Genomic DNA, 17,948 nt, shown 5'->3' on the forward strand with positions numbered 1-17,948 from the left:
TGAGGGTGTGGCTCAGTGACGGAGGGCTGTGCTGAGCATGCCTCAGGCCCTGAGTTCAATCCCCAGAACCAAAAGTGGAAAAAAAAAAAAGGGGAGGGGTGTAACAGATGAGCAAATTGTCATACATTGAAATATTATTAAGGGAAGAAGGTATGGATGTGCACAATAACATGAAAAATCTCAGAAGCATTATGTTGAATGAAAGAAGCCAGAGCAAAAGAGTACATACCATAGGATTCCATTTCTATAGAATCCAGGAAAGACAAAGCTAATCGATGGAGAAAGAAAGCAGGTCAATGGTTACCTGGGACTAAGGTGTCAGGAAGGGAAGGAGGAATAGAGGGTTAGCCAGGATTGGCTGGAGGATAGGAAACAATGGAAATTTTTATTTATTTATTTTTTTGCTGGTGCTAGGGCTCAATCCCAGGACCTAACCCATGCTAGGCAAGTGCTTTACCACTGACTACTGAGCTACATCCAGTCCCTATCTTTATTTTTTCAGTGGTGAAAGGGTTTTGTTTGTTTTTCCTGTTTTATTGTTGTTATTATTGATTTTTGGTAGTACTGTGGTTTGAACTCAGGACCTTGAGCTTTCTAGGCAGGTACTCTAACACTTGAGTCATACCCCCAGCCCTTTTGCTTTAGATTTTTTTTTTTTCAATACTGGGATTTGAACTCAGGATCTCATGCTTACTGGACTCTATTTTCAGGATAGCATCTCTCAAACTATTTCCCCTGGCTGGCTTCAAACTGTGATCCTCCTGATCTCTGCCTCCTGAATAGATTATAGATGTGAGCCACCAGCACCTGCATGCTTTCTCTCTCTCTTTCTCTCTTTTCTGGGATTGAACCCAGGGCCTCATGTATACTAGTCCTTTTTTTGTGTTGGGTATTTTCAAGATAAGGTCTCCTGAATTATTTGCCTGGGCTAGCAAACCATGATCTTCCTGAACCCTGCCTCCTGAGCAGCTAGGATTACAGGCATGAGCCACCAGTGCCAGGCGGGATTTCTTCTTCTTTATGTCTGAACTGGTGTGAATCATCATCCTTCTATTTATGCTTTCCTCATAACTGGGATGATTGACGCATGCCACCATGCCCAGCTTTTATGGGTCCAGATGGGGTCTCACTAAATTTTTGCCTGGCCTGTCCTCAAACCAAACCCTGATCCTCTCCATCTCAGTCTCCCAAGTAGCCGGAATTAAAGAAGTAAGCCACCCTCCTGGCTGTTTTGGGTTTTTTTTTTGTTTGTTTATATAGAGTCTCACTGTGTAGCCCAGGCTGTCCTAAACTCTATAAGTGCTGGAATTACAGGTGTACGCTACCACGGTTGGTTTGATTTTTTTTTTTTTATTTCAAAAAAGTAATTGATGAAGAGAATATACTTGCTATATTTTAAACAAAGAACTCCTTTAAGTCAAACATTTAATACAAAAATGGACAAAGGACATGAAAAGACAATTCACAGCAAACAAAATACAAACGGACAATAACTTTTTTGGGGCGCATACTAGAGTTTGAATTTAGGGCCTTGTGCTTGCTAGCCAAGTGCCCTATCACTCAAACCACACCTCCAGCCCTTTTTGGTTTAGGTTATATTCCAAATAGGATCTTTATTTTTGACCTGGGCCTGTACTGGGCCTTGATCTTCCTATCTGTGGCCTGCCTCATAGCTGGGATTATTTTGCTTATTTTGCTGATATCAGGTCTCAACAACTTTTTGCACAGGCTTACTTCAAGCCTGTTTCTTCCCTATCTCTGCTTCCTGAATACCTAGGATTATAGCACTGAGCCACAGTACCTGACCCACAATAACACTTATATCCTTATAAATCTTGATAAATCAGGAAAGCTTTTTACTTTATTTTAAGACAGGGTCTTGCCAGGTGCCTGTGTGGTTCACACCTGTAATTCTAGCTATTCAAGAGGTAGAGATCAGGAGAATTGCTGTTCAAAACCAGCCTGGGCAAATAGTTTGAGACTCTATCTCAGCATCCAACAGAAAATGGTGCTGGTGGAATGACTCAAGTGGTAGAGATACTGCCTAGCAAGTGTGGGGTCCTGAGTTCTCAAACCCCAGTACTGCCAAAAAAAAAAAAAAAAGAAGAAGAAAGAAAGAAAGAAAAAAGATGGTGTCTATCTGTGTAACCAAGGCTGGCCTCCAATTCACTGTCCTTCTGCCTCAGCCTCCAGAGTGCTGGAATTACAGGAGTATACCACCATCCTGGCAGGAATATGCAAATTTTAATAATGGAATTGTCAAACTAATAAGTTGGTGGTCCTGGGGTTTGAACTCAGGGCTTCATGCTTGCCAGGCAGGGATGCTGCCACTTGAGACACAGCCCTGTTCTGTTTTTTTATTTTTTTGAGAGAGTTTCACTATGCACTCAGGCTGGCCTGAAACTTGCGATCCTCCTGTTTCTGCCTTCTGAAATACCTGGGGATTGACAACAATTTTAAAATCTGGGGAGATCCAGGGAAACCACTCCTTCCACAGTGTCGGTATGAGTGTAAGGGAAGGATGTGTCCTTAAGACTATTTTTATTTATTTATTTAGGCAGTACTGGGGTTTAAACTCAGGTCCTCATGCTTGCTAGGCAGGCAGTCTACCAACTGAGCCACTCTACCAATCCAAGGATGTTTCTGAAAAGGATTCTAGAGCTGAAGTTTGATCTAATACTCAAGCAGTCAGGGCTAGCAGAATGGCTCAGGCAGTAGAGTGCCTGCCTAACAAGCATGAGGGCCTGAGTTCAAACTCCAGTACTGCCAATAAATTATAAAATAAAGATGAGGTTTTTGTGCTTTTGTGTGTGTGTGTGTGTGTGTGTGTGTTGCTGAGGGTAGGACATACGGCTTCATGAAGGTTAGGCAAGTGCTCTACCACTGAGTCCTACTTCTTGAACTATAGGAGAAGCTTTTTACCTGTGTGCATTTCAGTGTCATGTCATTCAGGAAGCCACTTGGTTTGTTTCATGAATAAGTGGTTGCATGGGCCTGACCAGAGCTTTACTTATACCTCTAGGTGATAGGTAGGTCTTGCAGAGATTTGATTTCATTTGTGCCATATTGAAGTCACAGTATGGACCCTCTTTTTTTTTTTTAATCTTGGAAGAGCTTGGGTTTGAGACAGGGTCTTTATTAAACGTAGGCTAGGCTGATTTACACCTCACAATTCTCCTGGGATTACAGGCACAAAGCACAGGCTCCCTGTCCGAGCCTGTTTTGAAGAGGATTAATCTGGAGCCAGGGAATCCATTCTAAAATAGCACTGCAAATAAGCACTGAATAGGGCTAGTGAAGTGACTCAAGTGGCAGAGCGACTGCCTAGCAAGCCTGAGGCTGAGTTCAAACCCCAGTGCCTCCCAAACAACAACAAAGCATTGATTTAAAACAGTGGCTCACACCTGTAATCCTGGCTACTCAGGAGGTAGAGATCAGGAGGATCGAGGTTCAAAGCAAGCCAGAGCAAATAGTTCACAAGACCCTATCTTGAAAAATTCCATCACAGAAAAAGGGCTGGTAGAGTGGCTCAAATTGTGGGCCCTGAGTTCAAACTCCAATACCACAAAAAAAAAAAAAAAAAACAGTGAAATGGTATGGAGGAGTGGTGGTGGTGCCAAGAAGACAGTAACTAGGGACACGGAGAGAGGGGAAGGGATGGATCTAAGAGATACTGGTGAAGCAAAATTGATAGGATTGGGCTGGATGTGTGGTTTAAGGGGTAGAATCCCTGCTTTGCAATTGTGAAGCCCTAAGTCCACATCCCCCATCCCCCCAAAAAACCTGATAGGATTTGATGACATTACCATGCTGTGAAGGAGGATGGTAGAAGTTAAAGGAGGAAGACCAGAGGTTTGGGGGGAAGAAAACTAGGTATAAGCTCCCTGAAAAAGGATTCACGTGTGGTATCTCGTTCACTTCAGGCAAGACAGGATATTATAACCAGCTGTGCATGAATGGGCCTCACCATTAGGTGCCTCAAGGCACCCCTTGAGGCGGCACCATGTCTCCTGTACTCATCTTCCCCAGTGTCCAAATGTCCATTGCCCTGTCCTACACAGAGCACATTCAACACTGAACCAAAAAACATCAGTGAAGACAGGAGCTTTGGTCTAGTAGTATACATGATCACCTGAGCTACAGTACAGGAAATTCTCTGGCCTATACCTCATCCTCAGCCCTGGTCAAAAGACTGCCCCAGGAAGGACTGCTTATTTCCCCTCAGAACTTCTATTCTCTGGGTTGACCACAGTATGAGGGATGCTGAATCCTGGGACAGGGAGCAAGTTTCACCAAGTTCTGTCACTCAAAAACATTCCAAAAAGGTACAGAGCGGAGAGAGGCTTCCATCTTCTACTTCCCTCCTCCAACCACCAATCATTGAGATGTATGGCAAGAAGTGGCATGTCTTTGGCACCCTGCCTGAGGCTTATGTAGCCAGGGGAAAATAGCAGCTGAAGAGGCTGAAGCCCTCAGATGGAAAGGAGAAAGGAGTCAGTGGGCATTTTAATTATTATTATTTCCATTTGAAAATTTTGACCATTTCTTGCTAATGTGGTGGTACATACCTGTAATCTCAGTGCTAAGGTGGACTGACATAGCAGGATCAAGAGTTCAAGGCCAGGCCTGGCGGAGTGGCTCAGGTGGTAGGGCACCCGACCTACCCAACTGTGAAACCCGAGTTCAAACAACAGGACCACCAAAAAAAAAAAAAAAAAAAGATCAAGGCCAGTCAGTGCCCCTGATTCTTGCCTGTAATTCTAACTACTCAGAGGCAGAGATTAGGAGGATTTTGGTTCAAAGCGAGCCTGGGCAAATAGTTCCAAAGACTCTATCTCAAAAAAAAAAAAAAATCACAAAAAAGAGCTGTGGAATGGCTCAAGGTGTAGGCTAGGCCTTGGGTTCAAAGTCAAAAAAAAAAAAAAAGAGTTCAAGGCCAGCCTGGGCTATGTGGGGAGATCCTGAAAAAAAACAAAAAATCATTTAAATTGGCATAGAGAAGAAAATGAACTTGAAATACTATCAATTATCAATTAGACTTCACAATTACTACTATGTGCCATATTTTAGGTCAGTCATTCTTTTTTCAAGTATGCTAAAAAAAATTTACAGCTATGCATTGGTGGCTCACACCTGTAATCCTAGCTACTCAGGAGGCAGAGATCAGGAGGATTGAGGTTTTGAAGCCAGCCCCACACAAAAAGTTCATAAGACCCTGTCTTGAAAATACTCAACACAGAAAAGAGCTGGATGAGTGGCTCAAGTGGCAGAGAGCCAACCTGGCAAGTGTGAAGCCCTGAGTTCAAACCCCAGTACGGCCAAAAAAGAAAATTTAAGGATATTATAACATTAAGCCCTTATATATTTTAATATTTATTGCTAAGAAAAATCTCAATATTATTATTGTGCCCCTCAAATTAGCAATCATTCCTTCTTTCTTTTTTTTTGGCAGCACTGGAGTTTGAACTCAGTGCCTCACACTTGCAAGGTAGGCATTCTACTACTTGAGCCACTCTGCCAGTCCTTTTTTGTGATGGGTTTTTTTGAGATAGGGTTTCACAAACTATTTGCCTGGGCTAGCTCTGAATCCTGATCCTCCTGATCTCTGCCTCCTGAATAGCTAAGATTACACACATAAGCCACTAGCACCCAGCTACCAATCATTCCTTAATATCATCTAATACCTAGTGCACATCCAAATTTTCCCCAAATGGCTTTTTTTTTTTTTTGTGGTGCTGGGGATCAAACCCACGGCCTCAAGCATATTAGGCAAGTGTTCTACCACTGAGCTATATCATCAACTTCTAGATGTATAACTTTTTTGTGGGGAGGAAGCAGTGCAGGGTTTGGACTCAAGGGCCTCATGTTTTCTAGGCAGGTACTCTACCACTTGAGCCACTCCAGCCCTTGAGCCACTCCACCAACCCTTTTTTGCGTTGGGTATTTTCGAAATAGGGTCTTGAAAGCTATTTGCCAGGGCTGGCCTCAAACCCCGATCCTCCTGATCTCTGCCTACTGAGTAGCTAGGATTACAGGTGTGAGCCACTGCAGGCCTGGTAGCTGTATAATTCTTTTTGAAACTATGGAAAACCAGATGCAGTGATACATGCCTATAATCCCAGCTACTAAGGAGACTGAGGCCCTTTTTAAACTTCTTTGTGTTTTTATAGTTGGTTTGTTCAAAGTAGGACCAAAACCCACAAGGTTGCTTTTCCTCTTATGTCTCATTTTTTAATTTATTTAAGCTGTAAATCATACTCAGGCCTCACACATGCCAGTTAAGTACTCTATACTATAGTACTGATCTACACTTCTGCCTCGTTTCAAGAGAGAAAACAGGGATTTTTAGCACATGCCTGTAATCCCATCATTCTGAAGGTAGAGGTAGGAAGACTGAGAGTTAGAGGCCAGCCTGGGCTATATGGTGAGTTCCAGGCCAGCCTGGGCAACATAGTGAAGCCCTGTTTTTTTTAAAAAAGGAAAAAAAAAAAAAATTAAAGTGAGGACAGTGAAAGAAAAAAAGTGCCAGGTACCAGTGGCTCACATTTGTAATCCAAGTTACTCAGGAGGCAGAGATAAGGAGAACTGAGGTTCAAAACCAGCCCGGTTAAATAGTTTGCAAGATTCTGTCTCGAAAAACACCCATCACATAAAAGGGTTGGAATGGCTCAAGGTGTAGGCCCTGCGTTCAAACCCCAGTACTGCAAAAAAAAAAAAAAGTGAGGATGGTCTTTGGACTGGACTGTAGCTAAGTGGTAGAGCACTTGTCTAGCATGTGTGGGGCCCTAGGTTTGTCTCCAGCACAGCAAAAAAGGGGGAAAAAAGTGAGGACAGTCCTTTTCTATGCCTTCGACTTGAAGAAACAGGCAGTTGCCCTATAGAATACTCCACCATTTGGATTTTTCTTTTCTTTTTTTTTTTTGCGGTACTAGATTTGAACTCAGGAGCTTCATCCTGAGCCACTCTGCCAGCCCTTTTTTGGGATAGGTATTTTTGAGATAGGTTCTCACTAACTATTTGCCTGGGCTGGCTTTGAACCGAGATTCTCCTGAGTCCCTAAGATTACAGGCATGAGCCACTGGCACCCAGCAAAGTGTAGTCCAGGCTGGCCTTGAACTCACTATCCTCCTGCCTCATCCTCTTCACCTTGTTGATTACTGGCATGCACCACCAGTACAGGGGGATTTTTCTGATTTGTTTGTGTTTTCAATTAATTTGTTCCTCTGTACCCCCCCCCATTTTCTGCAAACTTGATATTAGATCTAAAGACTTGCTAGGTTCAGGCTCAGTATTTCTGGAAAGAATATTTGCCAGGTGAGGCGGGGTTCTTCCTATTTCATCACATCAAGACCAAGTTATGCATATAATATCTGATTGTCTGGTTTAGTTTCTGAAGCTGCTGGAGGAGGCTAAGCCTGAGGAATCTCTGAAACCAATCACCTATGAGCCTAAGCTAGGTCTGACCTAGTACCAACCTTGCTGCTGCTAGCCTGTGTGGGCATAAACAGATTGAGGTCAGCATTCAGTAAAGCATGGGCTGTTAACAAGCCTCCCTTCCCTCAATCCTGCTGTTACTTTGCTGGAAGGAGAAGACTAACCAGGAGCCCTTTCCCAGGATGGGGGGTGGAAAACATTCCAAGACCTGTTCAGAACCTGTCCTGCACTGTGGAGAGCAGGATGCCTTTCTCTCCAGCCTGGACCCTCTGGGGTGGGCCTGGACATGGCATGGCTTAGACAAAATTCCAGAGTTTATCAGCTTGTTTTTCTTGTTTTCTGGTTCTCACTTCTTGTCTTTAAAAAAAAAATTTTTTTTTTCCAGTGCTGGGGGTTGAACCCAGGGCCCTGGGCTATTTACATGCTTGGCAAGTGCTCTACTACGGGCTATACCCCACCCCATTAAAATTATTATTCTTGTTATTGCAGTACTGGGGTTTGAACTCAGGGCCTACACCTGAGCCACTCTTCCAGCCATTTTTTTGTGAAGGGTATTTTTTTTTTTTTTTGTAGGGGGTGGAGGGGATAGTCTCACAAACTATTTGTGGGGCTGGTGATTTCTGCCTCCAGAAGAGCTAGGATTACAGGTGCGAGCCACCGGTACCCAACTTAAAATTCTTTTTTGATTGCTCTTAAACTTTCCAGTGTTAGTGCTGGAAGGTGTTAGGGTGAATACAGGGAACACTGAGGATCATTTAGATTGGCTCCTCACTGAGGAATTCCCCTTCCCCATTATCCTTCTTTACAATATAGTGGTTCCCCAGGTTTCAATCATCCACATTCCATCTTAATAATTTTTATCATAATCAGGTGAGGTCCAGCCTATTCTATAGTATAGAATCTTCTTTTTCTTCATGCTAACAATAATCTCTGTGAATTGCTGATTCGATGCGTAGTTCAATTTCTCTCTAAAAATCATCGATCCTAGCTACTCAGGAGGCAGAGATCAGGAGGATCACTGTTGAAAGCCAGCCCTGGGCAATTAATACCATGAGACCCGATCTCAAAAATACCTAACAAAAAAGGGCTGGTGGAGTGACTCAATGTGTAGGCCCTGAGTTCAAGCCCCAGTATTGCAAAAAAGAAAAAAAAAATTAATTAAAGAAATAAAAATCATCGAAAAAAACACGCAAGTCACCCGACGTTGAGGCAGGAGGATTTTCTTGAGCTCAGAGTTCAAAGGTCAGTCTGGGCAAGAGGGAGACCCTATCTCAAAAATTAATTAATACAAAATCAAGAGCTGGAGGCTGTAGCTCAGTGGTAGAGCACTTGCCTAACATGCTCAAGCCCTTTGAAACCCAAAATCCCAAACAAAAACTTTCCAATACAATAATGTTACAATGTCAGCAGTGAGAGTGCCCACACTTCGGGAAATGTTACGGAAGTGGAACTGGAGCCCGGGAATCTTAAAAGATCTCGGTTGGACACATTTTTCAAGTTCTGGATTTCTTTCCTAATCTTACGAAGGGAATGACATAATGTCTACAGGCGTTAGTTACTGGTTTTGTGAGTGACTTTAGAGCTATTCTTCCTGGAAGACTCCTAGCGACCTTTGTCCAGTGCTTCCGATCGCCCGCAGCGGCGGGGGAGGGGAGCGCAGCGCCCGGGTAGGCAGTGGTGAGGGTGAGGGTCACCTCCCTCCCTCTAGCAGGACATCTGAGGCGGGCAGCGCTGGGGCCACCCTTCTGGGAGGCAAAGGTCTGTGAAAAACTCCTGCCCTCTGCCACCTCTCCATCCTCTCCCTGGCCGAAATTAAAGTGGAATTAGCATGGCGTTCCAGGGCCTTTCCCTCCAAGGAGCCACCCACTCGCGTAGCTTTGCTCCCTGGGGGCAGCGAAAACTTGCGGAAGAAGAGAAGTCAGGTGTCAGGCCTCGGCGGACTTGGGCTCCAGGGAGGGAGCGCCGAGCAGGGAGGAGGAGTTTGCGGTCCTGGCTAGCCAGATGGCCCACCCCTAGCCGGAAACTGGGGGTGGAGAGGCCTAGCCCTGCCCACACTAGTCTTCCAGCTCCCCGCTGGGCCACGGAGGCCAGCAAACCCCACCCCATTCTTCTGGGCACCTCGTGGCCCCGGTCGGTTTGTTTACTAATCCTGCTCCCTCCTCCCCCAGCCCGGCCTCCGCCCGCCCCCAGGGTGGCCCCGGAGGAGGGGGAAACTGGACCAGCCCCTGACCTGCTCTGCTCCCCTTCGTTCCTGCCCGTGGGTTCCCGGGCCAGTCTGGACCATTCTCCTTTACTGGGAATGGGAAGCTGGGGGTGGGGTCGCCTCTGGACTCTAAAGAGGACTCAGGGCTGCTTCTCCCAGGAGAGGAAGAAGGAGAAACTGCATCAATTTTGGTTAAAAAGAGGAACTTAAAAAAACAAAACAACAGCAACAAAAAACCCCACAAAAAACTGAGCTGCCAGGCAGCACCCCAAGTCACTCTCGGAGTGCGGGCAACCGGTGAGGGTAAATTGACACTAAGCATCGCTTTCCTCCTAGGTGTGGGGAGGTCCCCTTTGGGGAAGGGCAATGTTTTCGAATCTCGAATCCCAACTTTTCAGAAGCTGGATGTTTGCTCTGTTGGGGGTCTAAGGCCAATGCCAGTCTCTGGCCATTCGGGTTCCCTTAGTTTGCCTTCTTTGCGTGTTTTCAAGAATGCAGAAGTGGAACTTAAGAGTCTCAGCTATTTCTTCTTTTTTTGGCACTGGAGTTTGAATTTAAGGCCTAGGCAGGCACTCTCTCACTTGAGCCACTCAGTCTCAGCCCTGTTTTGTGTTGGATATTTTCAAGATAGGGTCTAGAGAAATATTGCCCAGGGCTCTCCGCCTCCTGAGTAGCTAGGAGTGCCACTGGCACCCGGCTCTTTTTTCTTTTTAATGCTGGTACTGAGGTTTGAACCCAGGGGTGGTGTGCTTCCTAGGCAGGCGCTCTACCACCTGAGCCACTCAGTCCTGGCGTCAATTTCTCTATTTCTCTTCTTTCCCTACCATGCCTCAAACCACCCTTGCCTTTCTTTTCTTTCTTTTTTTTTTTTTTTTCGTGGTACTAGAGTTTGAATTCAGGGCCTCACTCTTGCTAGGCAGGCATTCTACCACTTGAACCACACTTCCAGCTCCATTTAAAAATTAAAGAAAAAGTTATTTTTTTTTTGGTACTAGGGTTTGAACTCAGGGCCTCCACCTTGAGCCACTCCACCAGCCCTTTTTTGTGATGCATTTTTTTGGAAATAGGGGCTCAAGAACTATTTGCCTACACTGGCTTTGAAACTCCATCCTTCTCATCTCTGCCTCCTGAGCAGCTAGAATTACAGGCGTGAGCCTCCAGCGCCCAGCTAAACAAAAATTTTTTGAAATAGTTTTGCTGTATTGGCTGGCTGGCCTCCAACTCGTGACTCATTGGATCCTCCTGCCTCAGTCTCTCCAGTAGCTAATCTGTGCATTTTAATTTATAAATGGGTCTCAGTTATCAGGTTGATAACAACAAAACAACACTAAGGAAAGAGACTGGAGAGAAGAAACCTCCAGAAGGGAAGAAACTTCCTGGAAGGAAGAAACTGATTACTCATCCTTGTAAATCAAGCTCTGAAGATTCAAACAGCTGTTTAGTGTATTCAGCAATAGACCACACCTACCTTTCTAAGGGGGTGGAGGGGACAGGGATGAATTCTGTGGAACAGTACTCTAAACATTTCACATATATTGTCTAACGTAATTGTTTCTATACAGCTGAGAGATAGAACTGGGCTCCACTGACTCACACTTGAGATCAGGAGGCTCAAGGCCTGAGGCCAGGCCAAGCCTTGAGACCTCATCTCAAAAAAAAAAGAAAGAAAAAAAATAGGTGCCAGTGAGACCTATAATCCTAGCTACTCAGGAGGATCATGGTTTGAAGCCAGCCCTGGACAAATAGTTCTCAAAAAAAAAAAAAAATCACAAAAAAAGGGCTGGTGGAGTAACTAAAGGTGTAGGCCCTGAGTTCAAACACCAGTACCACGGAAAAAAAAGTTTAAGAGATAATCAGGTCTGGGGATGTAGTTAAGAGATAATCAGGTCTGGGGATGTAGTTAAGTGGTAGTATTTACCTAATAGGTACAAAGCATGGGTTTGAGCCCCACAATTGCAAAAAAAAAGAGGAAGGGCCCCCTTACAGATGAGAAAACCGAAATTCAGATAGTTCTGCATTGATTTATTTCCAAAGCTTGTTTTTGCCATAGTTCTTGGCTAGTCTATGCCTGAAATAGGAACTGGTTTTCATTTTATCCAGTTACTGAAAAAAAGGCCTCAAAAAGTGAATAGCCATCCAGGTGCCTATAATGCTAGTTCCTTGGGAGGCAGAGATCAAGAAGATGGTGGTAGGAGTCCAGACCCCAGCCAATAGTTAGCAAGACCCTGTCTCAAAAATACCCAGTACAAAAAATGGCTAGCAGAGTGGCTCAAGAGGCAAAGTGTAGGTCTAGCAGATCCTATGACAGTTCACTTCAAAACAGCTCCTAGAAACATGAATGTGATGTAAGCCTCACATGTCCTAGTGGTAGTGTGCCAGCAGAGCAGTCAAGTCTCTGGGCAATCTGCCCTGCACTTATTTAGGCCCATCAGCCATTACTGTCCACTGGTCTCTGACCCTTCACTTGGTTCTATCCTGAAGTGTCCCCCAGAACCTTTCTTTCTTGGGGCTCCAAAGTCCAGAACTGTATAATCCCAGTTCACTCAGCCTATGCTCCAAAGCAATCCCACTCTTTTTTATTTATTTTTTTAGTGATAGAGTCCTGCCTTCTTTCTTATTTTGGCTTGTTTTTCTTTTTATTTTATTTTCTTCTTTTTGCTATATTGTCTAGGCTAAAATCAAACTCACAATTCTCCTGCCTGGATTACAGGCTTTTGAGACCAGGGCTGCCTGACTGCTTTTTTTTTTTTCTTTTTTTTTTGCAGTATTGGAGTCTGAACTCAGAGGATACACCTTGAGCCACTCCACCAGCCATTTTCTGTGATGGGTTTTTTTTGAGAAAGGGTCTCACAAACTATTTCCCCAGGCTGGCTTGGAACTGCGATCCTCCTGATCTCTGCCTCCTGAGTACAGACTGGCTCTGGGTGCTTTTATCTTTGATAATGATGATGTCTCTCAAGTCTTCCATACTTCCCCCCAGGTAATAACCAGCAAGCTCCTTTTACCTACCTCCTCCTTTAGAAATATCTAAGAATCTGGTCCCTCCACACCCTGTCCCAGCTGGTCTAAGCAACTTCTCAAAGCCCATCATATAGCTGACATCCAGTAAACACTTATTAAGTGCAAGGGGAAGCCTAGCCCTGATTATCCTGAACAGTGTTCAGATGTTACAATGCTAAGAAGTTATTCTCAGCCTTTACTTGGTTGCCTTACAGAAGTTAAATCTTTCTTCCAGACATTGAAGCCACTTCAGCTTTCATCACTTTCTCAGTTATCAACCTGATAACTCCCCATGTAGTTCAGGCTGTCCTTGAATTTGAGATCCTCCAGCCTCAACCTCCAGAGTGCTTAGATTACAGGTGTGTCTCAACCCTCCCACCATGCCTGGCCCCTTGGTGTTTCTTATAATCCTTTAGGGACTAATCACCTGAGCTACTTAAAAAATACATATTCTTGCTGGTGGAGTGGCTCAAGTGGAAGAGTGCCTGCCTCCCAGACCTGAAACCTTGAGTTCAAACCCCATGTCACCGAAAAAAAAAATTTGTTTTTTTAGAAATAGGTTTTTATTTTTTTGGTGGGACTGGAGTTTGAACTCAGGGCTTCGTTCCTGCAAAGCAGGTACTCTGGTACTAGGGTTTGAACTCAAGGCCTACATCTTTGAGTCACTCCACCAGCCCTTTTTTGTGATGGGGTTTTTTTGAGATAGGGTCTGGCAAACTATGTGCCTTGGCTGGCTTTGAACCTTAATCCTCCTTATCTCTGCCTTCTGAGTAGCTAGGATTTCAGGCATGAACCACTGGCACCCAGCTAATATTGGTGCTTAATATTTTACTATTCTCTTTTTTTTTTTCTTTGGCAGCACTGGAGTTTGAACTCAGGGCCTCATGCTTGCTAGGCAGGCGCTCTACCATTTAAGTCATTCTGTCAGCCAAAAGTGTATATTCTTAAACTGGGTGTGGTGGTTCATGCCTGGAATTCCAGCAGTTGGGAGGTGGAAGATGTAGAGTTTGAGGCCAGCCTTAACTACTTAGCAAGACCTTATCTCAAAAAACAACAAAAGCTGACATGTGGCTCACACCTGTAATCATAGTAGTTTTTGAGAGACTGAAGCAGAATGATCATAAGTTCATAGACAGCCTGGACTACACAGCAAGACCCTGTGTCAAAAAAAAAAAACAAAAAAAAACAAGCCATAAACTGGTGGCTCATGTTTGTAATCCTAGCTACTTGGGAGGCTGAAATCAGGAGGCAAATAGTTCTTGAGATCCCCCCATCTCCAAAATAACCAGATCAAAATGGACTAGAGCCGTGGCTTAAGCAGTAGAATGTCTGCTTTTCAAGTGCCTACTTTCTAAGCATGAAGCTGAGTTCAAACTACAGTCCCAGTAGTTGGGTGCTAATGGCTCACGCCTGTAATCCTAGCTACTCAGGAGGCAGAGATCAGGAGCATCGAGGTTCGAAGTCAGCCCTGGGCAAAAAAGTTTGTGAGACCCTATTTCCAAAAAAACACAACACAAAAAAGGGCTGGTGGAGTTGCTCAAGTGGTAGAGTGCCTGCCTAGCAACAGAGAGACCCTGAGTTCAAACTCCAGTACTGCCAAAAATAAATAAATAAATAAAAATAAAAACAGCACATGCATGCCTACCCCAGGCGGGTGTGGTGTTGCATAGCTGTAATACTACCATTGGAAAAGAGGACATACTTTTAGACCAGACTGAGATACATACATAGTGAGATCCTACCTCAAAACCAAAATAGTCCTGAATTCAAATCCCAGTCCCACGAAAACAAAACCCAAAAAACAAAATAAACCAGGTGTGATCCCACATCCCTGCAATTGTAACACTTAGGAGGGCTGTGGTAGGTGGACGATGGTGAGTTCTGAGACCACCTAGAAAAAAACCCAAAATACTCAAACCACAAACCAAGATTTTATAGATTTTTTTTTTTTTTTTTTTAAAGGCAGGGTCTGTTATGTCACTCAGGGTGGCCTTCAACTCGGTGATCCCCCTGCCTCAGCCTTCTCAGGGATGTTTGCCACACTTCCGGGCATAGAAAACTTTCTGTAGGATTCAACGCTTTAGCTTTGTGATCTTGGAAAAGTTTCTTCCCAGCCTACGTTTCTTCAGATATAATAAAATATATAATCCTGGTACTGTCACCAGAAATACTTAGTAATGTTTTCCTTATAAGGATGACATAAGGAATGCCAAATGCCTATAATGGGTTACCTAACCCGGTAGGCAGTCGGTAAGTCACACCATCTTTTCTAGGCCCTGCCCAAAGGAGCACAGGCCTCAACTCCTTTCAAACAGCTTAAAATCTTTTTGGAAGACCCAGATTTTAAAACGTAAGGACTCATGATGAGGTACTGAACTGAAGACAATGACATAAGACATCAGGCCAAGAGGAATGTCTTCATGTCATTGCAAGCCATCAAGGCCGCCTCCTCTAAAACTTGGAGAGAAAGAAGCAAGATGGAGGCCAGGGATTCAGATGCCTAGGGGAAACCTCTTGCAAGCTTTGTGATTGCAAAAAGCAGGAACGCGGCTATCTTCCTCTATGCTTAGGCGGTATTTACAATGATGAAGGGGGGAAAAAGGAAGTGGTCTAGGAGAGCTTGCCTCCAGGATGTCCTCCAACGAGAACTTGGTGCCTTTGTCTACGGGAGCTTAATAAAATGGCGTTTGCTGGAATCTCAAAAACTTGGTATATCGTTCAGTTCAGTAAACTGAGTTCGTGAGCGCGGTCACTGATCTTGTTCCGCCCGCACTCGCCGGACTCGCACCCACATTGCCAGGCATCCGCCCGCTGGTCCGCCCACGCCGGGGACGGGGAGATTGTAGAGCGGTTAAATGAAGACTCCAAAGAGCCACGGCGTTGAGGCAGAACCGCATTCTGAGCGTCCTGACGCGGACACTTGTTGAGCTGTAGTGCTCTGTTGAAGCATACAACCGAATCACCATAAAGACGTCCCCTGAGGAGGACCAATATGGCGGCGGCCTCCTCTTGGCACGGCCCTGTTCCCTCCTTCATGATGGGCGGCTCGAGTAACGCGCATTGGCCAATTTCGAGGCGGTGCCAGACTTACTTCGCTCCTTCATTGGACTGAGTAACTGAGGGAGAAGCCAATTCTCCTCTGCCCACTCCAACTTCCAGCCTTCCGAGGTCATTCGGCGTTTAATTGGTTTTTACTTCACGTCAATATGCGTCCTAGTCCGTCTCTTTTCAGCTTTAATCCAATCATAACTTTCCTAACTGCCCGCCTGATTTCTGATTGGTTTACTTTAGCTTTATCCTATCCCATTCCGGCCTATTTCTTACTTTCCTCCCAACCAGGCCTTTGCCCAGGCATGACCAGAATTCTGGTTGGTCGTTGTTCTGCCAGTCCTATCAAAGGTCTTCCTATCATCATCTCTCAGGGAGCCCGCCTGGCAGATGACTGGTTTCTTTCCAAGCCTATCGTCGTCACCTCCCACCCATCTTTACTTCCTGCATCTTTCATTGGTTTTTAAAACTGAGAGGAAGGTCTTTCTGGGAGGATCCCAGGCACGCCAACTTTGTCTTACACGCCTTAGCGGGGGGAACGAATTTTGCCATTGGGTAATCTGCCTGCTTTTCTTCTGTAAGTCCTTCCCTTCCCCCACCCTCATTGGGCGGGGCAGCAACGAAGGGGCGGAGCCTAGCCAGGGCTTGTGGCGCGCTGCTCCCTCCTCCTAACCCCCCCCCTCCCTGTCCGGTCCGGGTTCGCTTGCCTCGTCAGCGTCCGCGTTTTTCCCGGCCCCCCCCAACCCCCCCGGACAGGACCCCCTTGAGTTCGTCCCTCAGCTGCCATCATGAGCGGTAAGGATGAGTCCACTCCAAGCTTAGGGGTGGAACGGGAATGAGGGGGCGCGCGCGAGGGCCGACCGGGCGGTCCCCGCCGTGAGGGGGGGCGGGCGGGAGGCGGCGGCGGCGGCCTTGGTCCCGCCCGGGGCGGAGGGAAGGGAGGGAGAAGGGGCAGTGGCGGGGCCTCGGAGCAGGAGGGGGATGGGCCACCCGCCCCGGGGGAGGGGGCAGCGTGGCCTCGCCCGCCCCCTGCCCGCCCCGGCCACGGGGGACGGGCCTTAACCCCCACTACTCGGCCGCCCGCCTGAGGCTCCTCCCGCCGGGGGCTGGCACCACGGGGGCGGCCCGAGCAGTGCAGGCCCCGCCTGGGCCAACCGCCTCCCCAGTCCGCCCTCTGGTCGCCGCCTGCCCCCAAGGCCCTCCCCCCACCCCCGCAGATTTCCCCTCCCCCTACCGTCCCGCCCTTTCCACGCCCCTCACCCCGAAACCGCCCCTTCCTTCTAGGGCCCGCCCTTTTAGCCCCGAAACCTGGTTTCTAGCCCCTGGACCCCTATAGCCCCTTACCTGTATACACAAATGTTTCTCTCGCACCTTCAGTACCTGTTCCTTTTCCCTTTCCCTTCCTGTGGTGTTACTTTTTACAATTGTATTTTTCTTTGTCCATCTCTTTTAACCTTAATTTTAGTAAGCTTTCCATCCACCCACATGTTGGTTTTTGCCTTCCTTACCCTTCTCCTTTTTTTCCTCAGGATACTTTTTTCTTTTTTTGAAACCCTTTCAACATTGTCCACCGCCCCTCACCTTTCCTATCCCAAAAGCACTTTTGGAGTGTTTTTTAAGTTTAATTTTGTGTGCATAGGAAAATTGAGTCCCAGGTTTGGCACCATTGAGCCTAGTTCAAGTACTGCATGCCTTAGAACTCCCCGCCCCAATCCATTTTCTTTACACTGGCGCCTTTCACCTTCCTGTTAGTCATTGCTGTTTCGTCATAGCCTCCTTTTATGCTTCCTTACTACATCCTTTTTCTTCCCCCCACTTTTACGTTTTTATCTTTTTTTTTTTTTTAGACCAAGATCATTCTATGGATGAAATGACTGCAGTAGTGAAGATTGAAAAAGGAGTTGGTGGCAATAACGGGGGCAGTGGTACTGGTGGTGGTGCCTTTTCTCAGACTCGAAGCAGCAGCACAGGCAGCAGCAGCAGTGGAGGAGGAGGGCAGGTGAGTGATCATCAGAGCCAAAGTTGAACAAGGTGTTGATAGGATGTAAAAATTCTTAGAAATCACTTTAACCTTCAGAGAAAGCCTTGTAGAAAAAGACTAAATCACTTTATAGATAGAGAAGTAAGCCCAAAGAGACAAGTGACTGGGAGATTCCTTAAGCATGAGAATTTCGGCAATACACATAAATCAGGTTTTTGTTTCTGCCTTTTGCTCTTTGTCTGCACTGTGTTGCTGTTTATTTGTTGTATACTGCCCCCTAGG

At 45.8% G+C, this 17,948-nt stretch overlaps 1 protein-coding gene across 2 annotated transcripts in view; it reads left to right on the forward strand.

Annotated features, from left to right (window-relative positions):
- Positions 1–16,159: 16,159 nt before the first annotated feature.
- Positions 16,160–17,948, forward strand: part of Sp1 (Sp1 transcription factor) — a 30,260-nt gene continuing 28,471 nt past the window's right edge. Inside the window, exons 1-2 of one of the 2 annotated variants that reach the window (XM_074083487.1) lie at positions 16,160–16,262; positions 17,533–17,684. In XM_074083487.1, coding sequence (XP_073939588.1) covers positions 17,547–17,684 — 138 coding nt within the window. In that variant the 5' untranslated portion in view covers positions 16,160–16,262; positions 17,533–17,546. Of the gene's footprint in view, positions 16,263–16,356; positions 16,481–17,532; positions 17,685–17,948 lie in introns of those variants that run through there. The other variant, XM_020160263.2, reaches the window with a different exon arrangement.

The sequence above is a fragment of the Castor canadensis genome, chromosome 8, assembly GCF_047511655.1.
Source record: "Castor canadensis chromosome 8, mCasCan1.hap1v2, whole genome shotgun sequence".
Classification (NCBI taxonomy): domain Eukaryota; kingdom Metazoa; phylum Chordata; class Mammalia; order Rodentia; family Castoridae; genus Castor; species Castor canadensis.